Source organism: Artibeus jamaicensis, unplaced genomic scaffold (genome assembly GCF_021234435.1).
Source record: "Artibeus jamaicensis isolate MK-2021 breed Jamaican fruit bat unplaced genomic scaffold, CSHL_Jam_final scaffold_1964, whole genome shotgun sequence".
NCBI classification, from domain to species: Eukaryota; Metazoa; Chordata; class Mammalia; order Chiroptera; family Phyllostomidae; genus Artibeus; species Artibeus jamaicensis.
In genome coordinates, this window is record NW_026522030.1 from 19,098,512 (window position 1) to 19,115,822 (window position 17,311).

The 17,311-nt window shown below is 50.0% G+C and overlaps 1 protein-coding gene across 2 annotated transcripts in view; it reads right to left on the reverse strand.

The window, feature by feature from the left end:
* LOC119045917 (stimulated by retinoic acid gene 6 protein-like) overlaps positions 1-17,311 on the reverse strand; it is a 44,447-nt gene that overhangs the window by 16,436 nt on the left and 10,700 nt on the right. For both annotated transcript variants that reach the window (XM_053656302.1, XM_053656303.1), the window contains exons 2-8: positions 11,410-11,485; positions 9,649-9,749; positions 6,793-6,923; positions 5,103-5,223; positions 3,565-3,610; positions 2,596-2,724; positions 281-351 (exon numbers count right to left, since the gene is read on the reverse strand). In XM_053656302.1, coding sequence (XP_053512277.1) covers positions 281-351; positions 2,596-2,724; positions 3,565-3,610; positions 5,103-5,223; positions 6,793-6,923; positions 9,649-9,749; positions 11,410-11,485 — 675 coding nt within the window. The remainder of the gene's footprint in view (positions 1-280; positions 352-2,595; positions 2,725-3,564; positions 3,611-5,102; positions 5,224-6,792; positions 6,924-9,648; positions 9,750-11,409; positions 11,486-17,311) is intronic.

Below are 17,311 nucleotides of genomic sequence, written 5' to 3' on the forward strand. Positions count from 1 at the left end.
GTGCAGAGCCCAGAGAGGAGGAGGGAGAGAGACCCAGTTCTGATGAGGGAATAAAGCCCTGGATCCATCTAGGTTTGAAACTGACTGCCACGGGACTTTTAAATGACGTAAGGCCATCAGTTTCCTTTTTCTCTCCAATCCCGTTTGAGCTGACTTTCTGTAGTTAACAAACTTGAGTCCCGACTAGTACAGAGCACCACAGTCATCCTTGGGCCCCACGCTGCGGGCCGCCTCAGCGCTGGCGCAAACACCAGTGCAGCCGACTCGGACCCAGGCTTACTGCAGGGGCGGCTTCCGCAGGAGCTGCTTGACATGCTCTGCCTGGTGAATTTCCAGGAAAGGCTTCTCTTTCTGTGAGAAAAGAGAGAGGTACATGCTTTGGCTCACAGACTCTTGTTAGGGCTTTGGTCCCTCTAAGGGGCTACGGCCACAGAGGGCAGGCATTTGGGCAGAACTTGCTCCTTTGGAGTCCGGCGTTCCCAGACACCTGTCATTTAACGAAGAGAAGGGCCCCCGTTTACCAAGCACTCGATTTCCTGCCTTGCGGTCTGGCCTGCCTTGACTCTTCTGCTTGCTGACTGCACCAGCCACTGCTCTGTGAGGTCCTTCGTCTCTGAGATTTGGTGAGTTCCCATCATACTGAAAACATCGTTTCAGGAACGAAACACCCCAAAGCCCAGTTTTTTCACCTCTTATGAATTGGAGGAGTTTCTTTTGCTCATTTTTTATTTTGCAATATTTAAGAAAACAAACTTTAATGGTGCATTTTAAAATGTTTTCTCCAGGTGTCATGAGATTTCCTAATAGTTATGATTTTGCTGCATCTGTTGAATATGAAAACATTACATGCTATGACATGAAACCTTATATGTTGCAGATGTTGAGAAGAGTATGAAGGATCTGGTTAGAACCCTGAGCGGTAAGTGATGCCAACAGGGTAGAGGAATAGGGGCTTCCACCCCTCAGGCCCACTATGATGCACCAATTTTCACAGCCATGCACAGATGACAGCACCTCTGTGGGCATTCAACGATGCACCTGGGAGGTCTCGGGACGCCAGTGAAAGTGAAAACTCTGAGACTAGAAGCATTGAAGAGAGTAGGAAGAGCGGTCCCAGCTTACCAATGTCACCTGTCCTCCAAGGCGGCAGGGCTCAGTGCACAGAGAGGCCCCTCCCTGGCCTGCAGATCCTCCCGTGAGGGAAGTGAGAGTGAAGTGTAGGGGTTTTCTACACAATTAAAGTAAGTTGTTATCAACTTAAAGTAGACTGTTAACACTGTAAAATGTTTTATATAAGCCACATAGTAATGACAAAGGAAAACCTGTTTTATATTAAATAAAAGGTAAAGAAAATGGAATCGAAGAATAATACCACTACAAAAAAAAAAGAAATCATCATCTCACAAAGAAAGTAAGAATTACAAAACCATCAGAAAGTTAACAAAATGGTGATTTTTAAGTCCTTACCTATCGGTTTCTTTAAATGTAAATGGATAAAATTCTCCAATCCATTCAGAGTAGCTGAATGGATTTTAAAAACTACAAATATAGGCTACCTATAGGGGACTCACTTTAGCTTTAAGGACACACATGGGGAGCAAAGTGGATTGAAAAAAGGTATTTCATACAAGTGGTAACCAAAATAGAGCAAGGATGGCTCTATTATAGACTTTCAGTCAAAAAGTGTCACAAGAGACAAGAAAAATCATTATGCAATGATAAAGGGGTCAACTGCTCGAGAAAATGTAACAATTGCAAATATATGTGCACTCAAGACCCCAGCCCCTAAATATACAGAGTAATTAGTAATGAAAATGAAGGGATAAATATGCAACACAATAACAGTAGAATTTAAACACCACACCTTCACAATGAATAGATAATCCAGTAAGAAAATCAGTATGGAAGCAGCAGACTTGAACAGCACTATAGATCAAATAGCACAAATAAACGTATACAGAACATCCCATCCAACAGTAGCAAAATATATATTCTTCTTAAGGGCACAGGGACCATTCTCCAGGACAGAGCACATGTTACACCACAAAACAGGTCTTAACAAATTTAAGTATTAAGTATCTCTTCTGACCACAATGGCATAAAGCTGGAAATCAATAACAGGAAGAAAACTGGGAAATTCACAAATGCGTGGAAGCTAAACAACACACTCCTGAGCAACCAATGAGTCAGAGAAAAAAAAACAAAAGGGAAATTAAAAATTATCTTAAAATAAGTCAAAATAGAAATACAACATACCAAAACTTATAGAATGCAGCCAAAGCAGTTCTAAAGAGGTGAGTTTATAGTGGTAAACACCTATATTAACCAAAAGACCTCAAATAAACAACCAAACTTTATCCCTCAAGGAATCAGGAAAAGAACAGTGGTCAGGAAAGAGCCTCAACAAGCAAACTGTCTGTGCTGCTGTTCTGGCTCTGCTGCCGACGAGGTACGTGACCTTGGGCAGCACAATGCACCTCTTTGGGCCCAGGTTTCCTGCTACAGAGTGGGAGGAGTAATCCTAGTGCCCAGCGCACAGGATTGTTGTGAAGACCACCCCTGTCAGGACATGTAGGGCGCTTGCTTATTACTCACCATCTGCAGCGCCCAGCCCAGGTGGACCCTCAGAGACTTGACGGCCATGTGCAGGAATCGGCCCAGCAGGAAGGACAGGCACAGCAGTGAGGGCCAGTAGAACATGACGGTCTCGAATCTCCCCAAAAACTGCAACAGAAGCAGACCACTGGGCACTGGGTCTAGACAGGCCAGGGCCAGGCCCCTGGGGAAGCTGTGGACAGGAGCCTGCCTGCCCCAGGCTGTTCCCACCAAGGCCCACTCTCTCAGAGCCCGGATCCCTGCTCCCCCAGCCCCATAGCAATAAGCTGGGGCCTTGGAGTCCAGCAGCCCTGGATCTGAGTCCTAGTGCCCCCATTTTATCTTATACAAAGGGCTTTCATGGCTTTTTTTAATTCAATATTTAAATGCTCCTTTTAGAAAATACAGAGATCGGGACAGCAGGGGGGAGAGGAGAAAGAGAGAAAGGGGGAGAGGAAGAGAGACCCATCTTGCTTTCTTTCCTGGGGTATAGGGCTAAACAGATGAGCCAGTCTGTATCCCTCTGAGAGGGGCAATGCATGGAAAAGCTGGAACGGGTTCATCTGGCCCGAGCCTCCCACTAGTAGACAGAGAAACTGAGGCTACGTGAAGTGGGAGTGAGCTCTGGAATCAGCCAGACCTGTCTCAATGCCCAGTTCTGCTGTTTCTTCAGAGTTACTTCACATCCTTAGGCCTCAGTTCCCTCACCAATAAAGTAGGTTTGCTGAGAGCTTCCCCACCTTGAGGGGCTGCTGTGAGCATTAACTGAGAGAATGTCCGTCTGTGAATCAGTGCCCTGATGAACGTAAGACACTGTACAATGGAAGAATCGTGAATGGCTCCAACTCCCTTGTGTACTCAGGAGGAAGCTGAGGCCCACAGAGTAGCAGAGGCTTGTCCAAGGTCACACGGCAAGATGGCCACAGTGATAGGACAGAACGCCCTAAACATAGCGCAGTGGGGACTCACCCGCCCGTGGGGACACTGTGTGATGTGAAGGACGGTGACGACAAACCTGCAGGAGAGAAGCAGGGCTTGGGGTACTGCCAGCACAGCCCCTGGGACGACAGCCCGATCCCACCAGCCTGGAGTAACTTCCTTGACGGGGCTGGTCCCTGGGCCTCTGCGTATTTACCACACGGACCAGGCACCCTGCTCGTGCCTGAGCACATGTGACAAAATGCACTCGATGCCCTTGATTCAGACACAATCCCAGATCCACAATGGCAGAGCAGGAAGACCCTGAGAGATTTCATCCCCCTCTCCCATCACTCAGGTGGGGAGATTGAAGCCCAGAGATGGGAAGGGATTTGTCCGGAGTCACACCCAGAGCCAGGACCAAGACCCAGGGCTCTGGGCTGAGGTTCTTTCTGCCGAGACACGCCCTCGTCTGTAAACACTGCCCTGAGGAATGAGCCTCGAGGCTGTACTCCTGCTGAGCACACATTCCTGGTGGCGTTCAAGCTTGGGTCCTACTCCCATGGTGACCAAGCTGCTGCATGAGTCCTGCCACCGTGTCCTCTCCTGGTCAGAAAGTCTGTCGCAGGCTAAGATATTACTCCATATCCAACACTGAAAACCCTCTTTTAATTTGTTAAAAGGCAGCCACTTGCACACTCTGGAATTGCAGCCATTCGTATGCCAGTTACTATGTGGCTCATACCCTGGGACCCCTGCCCAGAAAGGAGATGCGGGTGAGGAAATGGGCCCATCAGGACTGGAGAGCGGACCTGCCCTGGGCTCACCCAGTCAGCACAGACTCCCTGGGCCAGGTCTGTGCGGGGGTTCGGCACCAGTGCTCAGGGCACGGAACTCAACAGAAGGGCCGGGGAGCACCCACCTGTGAGGGTGACAGTGCACAGAGGGGAGCAAATATTTGTCACTGGGTCAGGCAGGGGAAGATGATCTCATGGGGAAGAGCAACATACAGACAAAGTGGCCAGAACACATGATAAAGAGGGTTTGTCTCATTTTCCAGTACATTCCCTGGCTGGTGTGGGGGTGTCACAGTTGTTTGCTGAAGGAATAAGTGGATGGATGAAGGAACATAGGAGTTTTATATGACTTGTATGTGCACCAGAGACAGGTCAAGGGGTGGGGAGAGAGAGTTGAGAGACTAGGATGGCCCTGAAGGCCCAGCCGAGACACATGCACTCTCTTCTGGGCTCCGGGGAAGCCACGTGGGACTCCCACTTCCACCCGTGGGACTTTCTCGGCAGTTTACAGAAATGAACGTTTCCACATTGTTGAGTACTGGGACTATTCGAATCATGAATGGCCCCTTGTGAAGCAGACAGAACGCTGGCCTGACCTTCTGGATCCTCGAGTACAGTCCCAAGGAGGGGCCCCAAGAGATCGTGGAGTGGTCACTCCGCCTGCCCCAGGCCTCAGTTCTGAGCAAAGGTGCCCTCCCAAGGACAGCCCTCAGGTCACCTCCAGCCCTTTGTCCAGAGTTCAGCAATGGCCAAAAGCATTTCAGGAGGGCAGGCAGGCAGAGTCTGTCTTACCAGATCAGAGAGTAGCTGAAGCCCAGGATGGAGCTGACCAACCGGAACTCCGATGAGAGGCAGGCAAAGAAGGGGAAGTGAGACAGGCCGACTTCGAAGCCTCCAACCAGAAGCACAAAGGCTGGGAGAGACAGGGCCAGAAATGCTGTGAGTGCCTCTTCTCACAGGCTCAGGTGAGTCTGAGGGAAGCTATGGGGCTTTGAGCTGGCTTGCAGACATGGACCTCAGGACCCAAGGAAATGAGTGGACAAGCCCCAGCTTAGCACAGGGAGGAATGCAGGAATGTCTTTCATTCATTCATGCAACAGACCCTTCCTGGTACCTCTTCCATGCCAGGCACTGGGCTGACTATGGAGATGAAGACCTGTTCCCTACCCTTGACTGTCTCATGATATAATGGGTGGAAACAGACAACATAAAAGAACAAACAAGAATTACTAAAAGAAAACTGGTTGGACAGAGACATTTGGAAGTTGTCATATTAAGGATGGTTGAACCTGTAGATTAAAGTTGCTACTTTAGGGAATGTTGGGAACTGCCCTGCCTGGTTTCAGGAGCTATAACTGCCCGCTGCAGATAAGGCTGAGCGACCTTTGGACCATAAGCCACTAAGGAGAGAAAGCTTATCTCCCTGGCAGGAGCGCTGCTTCTGCTTCATCCATCTCTGACCCCCAACGCTTGGTCGGTTAGTCAGTAATGGGTACGACCCCTCAGAGGAGGAGGGGCGACCTAAGCCAGACACGATCACTTGGGAGGCCCTCAAGGAAGGACTCAGGGCTGCAGCAAAGAGGGGGTGATGGACCCTCTCTCCCTGGCTTTGATGAAGCCTGAATCCTCAGTCTGTCTGCGAGAAGTCTCTGAGAATTCCTTGGCTATCTGCCTCCTCTGCCTGACTTAAGCCTGAACCAATGACAGAGGGTGGTGCAGCCTTGTGCTAGAAAGGGTGGGGTCCCTGGGCAATCAGGCCTGAGAAAGGATATATAAAATCTTGTGAAGCCTGCTTTGCTAAGAATGTTTTTAGTTAAATGGTAAAGGCCCCAGCAGGAAATAAGTTTGTTTCCCAAAGTTTTGTAGCCTTTTAGCTGATAGACCATGACTTAGAAGAAGCCCTAATAGTTCTTTTTATGCTATCTACTGTTTGATTCTTACTGCCTAACAATAATTAATAAGTTGTACCTGAACTCTTGTGCAAAAAAAACAATAAAAGCCTGTCTAGGCAAGGGTACGCAGTGCTCTACCCCAGAGAGAGTGCCCTGACCCTTTCTCTCCACAGGAGTGGGTAGTCTGTGTGAATTTGTCTTGATTCTCCATCCATAACACTGCAGCCAATGCAGGCCAGTGCACACGTCAAGGGAAAGCATGGGGCATGCAGAACACAGAGGCCCCAGACCAGCGGCCAAAGAAGATGTGTTCTTTGAGGGAGTATCAGCCATGGCTATCACTCATGAGAGATTTTTGGGGTGGGTGGTGGTGAACCTACTTTGAGCCTTTGCCCTGCTACGTCTAAAGGATCCCTGAACCAAACTGGGAGAAAGCCCCCACAAACAAGCTTTGATGTTAGACCAGTAACAGACTAGGAAGAACACTGAGGTCACCAAGCTTTCCCCAATCCCAGCACACCTGTCACACCTTCTCCGAGAGCAAGAATTTTCACCATTAAATTCCCAACATAATGAGTCAGCCCTGGTACCTTGGGCCCACTGCGGAACCTGCAGGGGCTGGTAGCCTTCTAAGAACAAGAACATGACCTTATTGGCTGTGGCCCCAAAGGCGATGCCATAGGACCATCGGTTACTAAAAGCTCCCACGAAGTCCAGAGGTCTGTGAACAAGAGAAACAGCTCATGAGGCCAGACAGACAGTAGCTCTGAGACACCCCCAGAGTATCAGTCCCACTTTGAGGATGCATGACTGGGCTGTGAACTATTCATTTCAACTGACACTTTCTTAGGCCCTCTGCTAGAGGTAGTCATGGATGCAGGATACTGAAGTGAGGAAGACAAAATTCTTTCCATTGAGATGCTGCAAGTCTAAAAGGATGCAAACAAGGACACCAGTAGCCATGCCAATGAGCAGAAGAGGATGACTTTTATCTATGAGAGACACACGTAGTATGACTTGAGAGACCGAAACAAGGAGTATGTCCCAGACAGGTGTGGGAGAACTTGCCCTGCACCAGCCAAGGTCTGTGAGAGTTATTTCCAATATTCATGGGAAGGTTTGGTTAGTATCATTGGCTGCGCTGGTTCATGCCATCACACCTTCCTAGCCACAGCTGACTGGACTATGGGTGACCACCTGACTTTAGATGAGCCAATCAGATGTCTGGTCTTATATTTTGGATTTGTGACCCTGAGGACATGAGCCAATCAGCTGTTAATATTCTGTTCTAGAAGGTCATGCCAAGTTGGGATCAGAATCAGTGCTAGAGGCAATCTGGGGCTTTGGGAAGTGGAGATCCTAAGTCAGGTGGCAGAGAGGAAAATGTAAAATGGTGCAGAGGGTGCCCCAGTGACACAGAGGCAGAAATAGAGAGACTCAGTCTCCCAGATTGGCCCATCTCAAATGCCCCAATTCCCTTAAGTCTGTCCTTGCAGTTTCTGTGATATCTCTATAACTTTATTTAAAAATCTACCTTTTCCTTTTATGTAAAAAGCTTTACTGTTTCTTCTAATCAAAAGAAATTTGTCTATATGGGCACAGGCAATTGCACCCGGGAAGGATTAGAATGGCTTGCCCCGCAGTGTCACCCGAAGCAGGCCTCGGTGAAGACTCGGGGTGGGTTAAGAGCAATCCCACTTTCCTGAGCCATTTGCCTCTCTCCTTGTCACTTAAGGACCAGCTCCAGGAGCATCTCTCGTCGGAAGCCCCCCTGAGCACCCACTCCCAGTCAGGCACACCTCGAGACTGCCTCGTCAGTGTCCCTGCAGTAGGAAGCTCATGTCCGTGTTTCCCACACCTTCCTTAGTGTTAGCACTTGTTCCATAAACCATAAACTGCTCTGGGGTAGGGACCTAGCACAGGAGCTTGAAGAGATTGGGTGCTCACTGCACATTCATAGACACGCACTTTGTTAAGCTGAGTTGGATTCCAATCAGTCTCACCTGTACTACTTAAGCGTTCTCTAAGACTCAGTTTCCCTATATTTAAAGCAGGAATGGAAACCCCTGCTCTGCCAAACCACAGAGCCATTCTTGACTGCAACTGAAGAGCCACTTTATAAACTGTGGAATGCAGCTCTTTCCCCCGCCCCCCCCCCAACATGTGAAGGTTGATTAATGAGTGAAGATGGTGAGCCAGGACTACTCAGAAAATCAGAGGTTTTGATGGCCATGGAGTAAGGGAATTGCACCACTGACAATTTAATTCAAAGCTGTTTAACGCGGCCCATATAGAGTTCCTACTTCTTAAAACATCAGGCACTAGGCCCCACATGCCAAATGTTCAGGGCGGGGTCTGCAGATCTTCTTTACCCACTGGCCTCAGTTTTTCTCCATGCCCCAGCCAATGTGGCTTAGACTAGGCACCCTGGGAGGGGCCGGCTGATCCAGTGGGTGGTAACAGGAATGAGTCTGATACTCGGTGCTGGCATCACAATCCTTCTACACTGCAGTTGGATTTCTCTCTCTCGGAAGCCCAGGTCACCTCTAGCCTTGGTCCTGACTTCCTGTGCTCCTCTCCCTTCTCCAGAGGCCAAAGCTGAGGTCTCAGCTTTGCTTGAGAGCTGAGGTCTCCCACATGCTTGAGCTTAGGTTTCGACACTGGGGGAATCAGAGGAAGTATCGACAAAACCTGGGTTAAAGCTCCTGTCACTCAGTGAGCTGTGTGGCCTTGGGCAAGTCACTTACCCTTTCTGAGCCTAAGTCTGCTCATCCACTACATGAGGATAACAACCTCCACCACGCTGGGCTGGCAAGAGGGTTCATCGAAGTAAAGTAGGCAAAGCAAATGGTTCAGTGCCTGGCTCGTAATTGCTGTGCAATAAATGCGAACTGCTTTATTATAATTATGAGTAATATTAATAAATATTAACAATAATGATGAAGAGTAAGATCTAATGAATGATTAAGATCTATGAACAATTAGATCTTAAGGGAAAATATGGTAAGGGGCGCACAGCCTCACAATGGCAGAGCCAGAAAGCCCCCGACAGCCCCCTGGTCCAGCAGGCTTCCCTGGCGCATGCCGCACGGTGCCACCCCAATGAGAAGGCTCACTGTCGTCAGGGGCAGGGAACTCTCGCCCTCCTGCATCCCAAGGCAGCCAGAGGTCTGATGTGGGAAGGCCTTTCCCATAGTGATCGGAGCCTCCTTGAGATGTTTTATGCACATGTGAGCAGCCTTAGGTACCTGGGGTGCAATGGCTTAGAGACCAATTCTGAACTCTCAGAGCTCGGTTTGGGTTGGGGCAGGGAGGGGAAGGGCTGTCCACAGTGAGGCAGAGGCGGGGTTGGGGAGGTAACCCGGAGTTACCCTGGCCTGACAATTGGGGTTGGCCCCAGTCGCTGGGCACCACGAGCTGTAGCAGTCAGCTCTGGCTCGACTCACACGATGATTCCAAAGTGGTCGCCCAGGAGGTAAGAAGTGTCATCTCTCTGTCTACAGCGCTCCCGTCTTTGGAGAAAGGACAAGACCAAAATGATGCACAGCTATGGGAAGAAAAGATGAGAGGGTCACTGGGAATATTGGTCCTCGGCACAGACTTGGTCCCTGCCCCGAAAGAGAACGTGTGGGTGAGCAGAGCACTCAGAATGCGTATACGCCTCAAACGCCAGAGGCACAGAGCTGGCTGCAGGCACCCCAGGGCTTCCAGAATGTTTTGTGATGAGCTTTCCTTTGGGTTGCTCAGAACACACATGAGTTCAAATCTAGCCTCCCACAGACTGGCTGGGAGGGGACTTGTTTGACTCTCAGTTTCCTCATCTGTAAAAAGGAAATAGTAACTGTCAGGCTGTACATCCTTTTTGCTTTTTTCTGTGGATTCAGTCATTTTCTCACATTCTTGAGGTCCTTTTCTCTCCACCTTTACTGGAGACTTCTGGAGACCTGTCTACCCTTGCTGACTCAGTTTCCTTACTTCTCACTTGCTCTTCAAGTCTCTAACCTGGCTCCCCATCACTCCAGGCCCAGCAGCATTTCTCAGTGTTGGCCATGCCCTTCTCCTAGAAACTCTCTTCCCTAGCCTTCCATGCTTTTCTGGGTTTTCCCCATGACTTCTCAGTCTCTTTTGTTACACCATTCTTTATCCAACCACGAGATCTGCAGTTCCTCCTAGTTCAGTCCAAGGACACTCATCTCATTACCTGATCCTCTCCTCTGCAGTCTGATCCATGTCCATGCTTTCAATGGCCACCAATGCATAGACAACTCATGCGCTTGACCTTGAACCCAGACCTTGTCCTTGAGCTTCATAACCATTCATCCGAATACATAGTGTGCATTTCTTTTGGATGTATTGAAAGCTTCTTGAATTCAGCGTTTCTTAAATGAAACTCATGGTTTTGCTCCCTGCCTTATTCCTTCCTCCACCCCAAACCTGGGTCTCTTCTAACTTAACTAGGGAATGGCAGATACCACCATCCTCCCAGCTGTGCAAGTCAGAAACCAGAGTCATCCTCAACGTCTCCCTCCCCTTCACCTCTCTATCCAACCCACTGCCACGTCCTGTTGCCTTCCTCCCAAACGCCTTGAGCTGACCACCGTCATCCGGGATGAGCTGACCTGCCTCTCACTCACCTGGACCTCTACAGCCATCTCCTAACTGGTCTTCCTGCCCCGTCTCTTGCTCGCCTCCAACCTAATCCCAGCACTGCAACCACAGTGATCATTTCGAAACACGAATCTGACCACACCACCCTCACTCTAGAAACACTCCGTTACTTCCCACTGTGCTTGGAATAAAAACTCCTTTGCACAGAGCCTCACAGTGATCCTCCTGGCATGGCCTGGCCCCTCCCCGGATAGCTCCACCCAATTCACTCCAGCCAAACGGGCCCTCTCAGTTACTCACACTCTCCAATCCCTGCCCTACACTCACATACACACAGCCTTTGCACGTGCTCTGCCCTCTGCCTGAAATGCTCTTTATTGCATCTTCCGACAGAAAGCTCATCGTTGCGTCCCCTAAAAGCTGGTGTCCCTGAGTCTACGGCCCTTAAAAGACTTCTTCTGCCTGTGTTTTTAGTGCATAACGTAGGAGAGCAAGTCAAGGAAATTTAGCTGATTTCTCTCTGCTGACCGATCCAGGCCCCTTTGGGAGCCCGTGCCTGGGAGCAGCCCGGCCCGCCTCCCATCCCTGCCCTCACTTACCGATGGGATGAGGGAGTAGTGGAGGAAGAGTTCCATGTCCACTGAGCCAGCACAGGTGTCATTTAGCTGCCTTGCCCTGGAAAATGACCAGAACACGCAGTCACATGATCGCCCGCTGCTGCAGTCGCTGAGCCTTTGGTCCTGACCATCGCCATCAGGGGTTTGGCCTGTAGCCCCCTGCGGCCGCCCGGTCTTTTCAGTTTGCTCTCGCAGAGCCAGTGCTGCCCATCTGTGATGACCCTCCCCTGAGCAGACGAATCTTTCCGATTTCTTCCCCAGTCTGACTGTCTGCCCAAACTGCCCTGCTCCCTGGATCTAACGCCTTCCTTTCTTGATGACACAGTCAGGGAGAGAGATTCAGGTTCTGGGGGCCCACGGCTTAAAAATCTGGACATCCTTTTCAAATGAAACTACAAACTTTTCTCATATCAAGAAAAACATACCACCATGTGAACACTTAACTAAGGTGCACCCTCCCAGAGCCTTGGAAGGGTCCTGTGCAACTGAGAAGCCCTGAGGCTTAAGTTACAGTAACTCCGCAGGAAATCAGCCTTTGAATTCGGTTTTCTGTAACCAGAGGTCAAAAACTGTTGGCTGCGGATCCACTGCTGGGCCCCTGGGGCATGAGAGCAGTCATCTGGGCGACAGCACGTGGACTTCGCCCTCCCCAGGCTTCACCGTGGGCAGCGCAGGGCTGCTGGGGTCTCGCGGCTGAGACACGTGCCAGCAGTTTTACGACTCCTCTTTGCAGGACCTGCTCCTCTCTGGGGCTCCCTCCACACTCCGTTCCTGCTGCGCTGACCCCAGTACGCCACCTCTGCACACTCTCACACCTCGGGGGCCTTGCCCACTCGGTTCCCGACCCCAGCAGCAGCGTCCAGGCAGCCGTGTCTGTATCCTGTGCTTCCTTTCCTGGCCAGCTCCTCCTCCTTTTCCCTCAGAAGTCTCAGGAGAGAGCCCTCTGCGGGGGGCCCAGGAGCCTGACACATTCCCCTGTAATTCTTTAACATTCCAGTGCTCCCCAGTTACGTCTAACATTGATTCTGAAACATCCTGGAAGCAGAGGGCGTGGGGGGAGCCTAAGCTCTCAGAAATGTGACGGACTGTAAAACTCAGACTTTGGCTCTTGGGAAGGGCAGGTGAGTACACACATCAGTCCCCCCATCCCATACAAGAGCAGCAGATGTTATTTTTTAAAAAGAAAGAAAATATGGCCATATCTGAAAGTAAGGTGGAACTCTATCGGGGACACAGAAACTACTAGAAGACCCTGAACAAGGGAGAGAGACTGGGACTAGATCAAAGAGAAGAAGCATCAGCCAACACGGCTACAGTAGACTGCGTGGCGACTCAAGAAGTGCTCTGCACCCGGAGTGCAGGGGCTGAAGCAGGATGGGCAGCCGGCAGCCCAGAGTGACGAACCAGGGTTTCTCAGGTACCCAGGTGTCCTCCCAGCCCTGCCGACCAGCTGGGCCAGTGGTGTTGATATCTCCGGGAGCAGTCTGGTGGGTCACTCAGAGAGAGGCAGTGCCCAGACCACCGGCGGCACCTGGGAGGGACCAGGAGTCCCGATGTCCAGAGGCCAGCCCCACCCAGGGGTACCTCCCACCCCCACCCCACCGCCTGGAAAGAGGCCTTAGTACTGGCAGCAGCCACCACCCCTCCCAAAGCTAAAGTCCTGGGAAAAAACACCACAGAGACGAGCACACAGCCAGGAGCCACGGAGCAGCTGGGAAGAGCACCCCATAGGAGGGGGCGGAGACTCAACCCCATAGGAGGGGGCAGAGACTCAACCCCATAGGAGGGGGCGAAGACTCAACAGCCTGGGGAACGCACTCCCGAGGAAGTAAGACTAACGCAAAATAGAGGAAAGTCTCTGTAAGAAGGATAAATCTAGGAGGAAGTAGGGGGTACAAAAAGCAACAGCAGGCGAAGAAATTAGCAAAACTTATTGTTAATACTGAGCAATATATTTATTCACATATTTATATGTAATATACCATAGGACCTTACATCTGTATAAATTATATAATAGAGAAATAATTATATATAAGTATTTATAACATAGTTACATTTATTTAATTATTTATAATATAAAGACATAAATTTTTTCATAGAATAAATTTATTCTATGAATAATTTACATATATATAAACCATTCTTAGAAACACAAGTCCTCAGAAGACCTTCTCTGAAACAAATGTAGGAAGAAATTTTCAAGGAATGAGAAAAATAAGCCTAGACACAGAAGAATTTCAAAGCAACAATGATCAGAGAAATTAATAAAACACGTTGTGAAATATCTAGATAAGAAATTATGATGAAACGGAATGTTTGCAATGCCAAGTGAGAGGCAAAATCCCAGGTGATGCCCCACGTGGTGTGGTGTGGAGGACGGGGGTGGGCGCGGAGGGAGGGAGGAGGGGCCAAGTTCGCCTCGTGTTTAGGGTGGGTGCAGAGCTCGTTCTCTCTGTGGACTCTGCAAGAAAAATGTAATTCTAAGTAACTGTATTAAAAATCCACAGTTAACTACTGTAAGAATAGAAATAGGCTGTGAACAAGTATATTTAAAACTATACAGTGTGTGTGAAAGAAGGTTCAACTGCTCAACAAAGTACAGAAAGGGAGATAAAGGATGTAAAGATTGAAGGAGAAGCACCACAGGAACAAAAGCGTCCAAAGAATAAACCACAAAGACTATCCAATAAATTCTTATTGGATATATAAATATAAATATCCAATAAATTCTTAAATTCTCAAGCAGTAATAAAAGTATAAATTAAAATGAACTGTTGTCTTATCTATCAAATGAGGAATTCTTTAAAGTACTCCCTAGCATTACTGAAGGTTAAGACAAGTGGTATTCATTTACTGATCGCCAGAGTAAAAACTGGTATAGTTATTCTGAGGATTGCTTTTGTAATATATACACCAGGAGCTTTTAAAATACAGCCATTTCATTTCCAGAAATTCTACTTCTAAAAAATGTAAGTTGAGGAAATCAGAGTGGTACATGAGAATATGTATTGATACTCGAATGCCAAGATTCTTTCTCGCACAATCTCTTCCTCACATGGGTGTATAACATTTTAAATATAATATGTGCTCATTGTAAAACATTCAAAAATATTTACAAATGTATAAAGCAATAAAAAAAGCTCTTTCTCCTCCCATAATTATAATCTATATAGTTTTAAGCAAGTCTGCTTATAACTTAGAATTTTAGGCAATCATAGGATCAGATTAAGCTTAATTTCTTCATTTAATCAATAAAGGAAAGGAAACTCATTTTAAAAAGGAAAGGCAATTTCTCACATCAGCATCAGACTTTTGGATGGGTGGCCCTGACCTTCATCCATTTGCTGCTCAGCCAGTCTGCTGCTTGGAGGGGTGGAGCCAGAGCTGGGGTCTGGTAGCCCCTGGAAGGAGGTGAGCTCAAGGGGCCTGAAGGGGGGGCTACCACATTTGGGGGTAGCTAGTGCCTCGGGGCTCTGCTTCCACTCCAGCAGCCACTGCGGGGAACAGACCAGGCCTATGCAGGAGTCAGCCTGTCACAAAGCTGCTGAGGCCACGTTCGGGGTCTCTGAGACCCCGACTGCCTCCTGGTGGGGCAGGGCTGTTGAAGGGTGGCAACACCTGCAGGCAGCAGCAAACCAACACCCCCAAATGTGGAAGGTCCCCTTTCCAATGGTGGTGCCTTGCACATGTGTTTGATATGCTGTTAAGTGAAAAAAGGTATAGAACAGTATGACTCCAGGTTATAAACAGTGGTGGAACTACATAGTGGTCATTTTACTTACTTTTTCCCTGAAAATCAGACTCCTTAATCAGGGAGTACTGATCTTCTTCCCTATCCCCGACCTGCTTTGGGATAGCTCTGATCGAAAGAGGATTTCCCTTTTGTTGGACGGAAAGGGAACTCCAACAGGCTGGACCTCGACCTCCTCAGGCCCCAGGCCCTGTTTGCTCCACTGTCCCGGGGGTGCCCAGGGTCAGCCAGCCGTTCTCCAGCCTCTCTCAAGCACACTCCATGGGCAGCAGGCCTGGCCTGAATCGCTGGCCTCCTGCTAGGTGTGGAGGTGCCAGGGGCTCCCCTACCTTGGTACCCCTGGCCACACCATGACAGAAGTCCTTCTCCTGGTTATCCAGCAGCCAGAGCAGCTGCCTCGTGACCAGGCTCCCACTGCCCTGCTGCTGGCAGGGTGGCCCACAGCACGGCGCCCCAGCCCAGACGTGCACTGTGGCCCTCATGCTGCTGGCCTCCCCGGAGGCCCTCGTGAAAAGAGGCCTAGCCGGATAAAACAGCTGAGTCCACCTCGTCTCTGTGGCTACGTGCCATGATTCCTCAGGCTCAGGGGACCCATGGGTCTCGGTTCAGCCACTTGAGAATTGAGAAGGTTGGACTGCTTGGGACTAGCCCACCATCACAGCAGCCCGCCCACTGTTTAGCAATGTCTTTTTACGGATCTGTGTCCCCACTGGATGGGTGGCTCCTTGGGGGCCTGCATCTCCCTGTGCCCAGCTCCTGGCCTAACATGCGGCAATACCAGGTGCTCCCTACTATTCCCCAGGTGGACGGGTGGGAAACTGACATCTCCCGAGGGCCTGCTGTGCACCCAGCTGTCCTTCAAGCGCTGTACTCTTGTTAGCTAAGTTCATCCTTGCAGGAGTCCTGTTGGAGAGGCGCTATTATCATCCCATTTCACAAGTGAGAAAACCGAGGCACAAGACGATCGGGACACGTGTCCAAGCTTACCCAGCTAGTGAGTGGGAGCCGAGGCTCAGACTCTGGCCAAGTGGAAGATCACATGTCATTCCTGATTGCCACATTCTCTGCTCGTCAACCTAATTTCCCGTTCCTGTGGCCAGGGCAGCCCGCGCTCTCCTGGAACAAAGACTCCAGGCCTGCAGGGACTTGTGAAGGTTTAGGAGTGAATCTGTGTGCCAGGTCACTTGTGCACAGCATGGGGATTCCACGGGGGGAAGTGAACCTCTTTCCACACGTGAAACTCACGAGGAAACGACAGGCAGCCCGGGGGAGGGGAGGGAGCAGGGGGAACATCACCAGGACACGGCTGCCGTGTGGGCAGCTGCTGGAGCTGGGTGACGGAACGCGGGGCTCCTCCCACTAGTCTCTCTTCTTTTGTATGAGCTCGTGCACTTCCTTAATACAAAGCTGACACTTTAAAAATAAAATGAAATCAAGTCCATGGTGGTTATAACACCCACGCAGGCTGCCTGCCACCTTGCTGATGGTCTCTTCTGTTTTCTCCCAGCTCCCCTCTCGCCCTCGGGCCCGCCTCTGACAGCCTCCAGGGCGTCGTCTGTGCCCTCTGCCTGCCGGTCTGTCTCTGCCTGTTACCCTCTGTGACTCTGAGAATCAGGCGAAAGTCCTACGATGAAAGACACACAGACACCCTGATTTTATTCCGTTTTCTTCTACAGACTCTCTTTTCTCTGGGTCCAAATGTCTGTTTTCTCCTTTGCCTCAACCTCTCCTGCTCATTTGGACCTTGCTGCACAGCCAGGAAAGGTCAGCTCTGGTCGGACCCTCCTCTGGAGGGCGTTCGTAGGGTGTTTTCATGCTTGTGCGGGCCTCAGATCTGCCTGGAGGGAAAAGCCTGGCATTTGGAGTCAGAGGCCTTGGGCAGTTGATTCTCCTCCTGAAGCCCTGGCTGCTTCGTCTGTAGAATGGGTGTGATCATTGCAGAATGGTGCACTGTTAACTGACAGGTGCCCCGTGTACTGGTTCTCAGCCGGCTCCCACCTCCCCTACCCCTGCCTCCCACACACACTGCTGCCCCAGGTGGGAGCGGCAGTCTGGCCCCCAGCAGACCCTGGGGAGTCTCCGTTCTGAGGAGCTGGGCACCCTGGCTGGGCGCCCTGGCTCCACCACTGAACA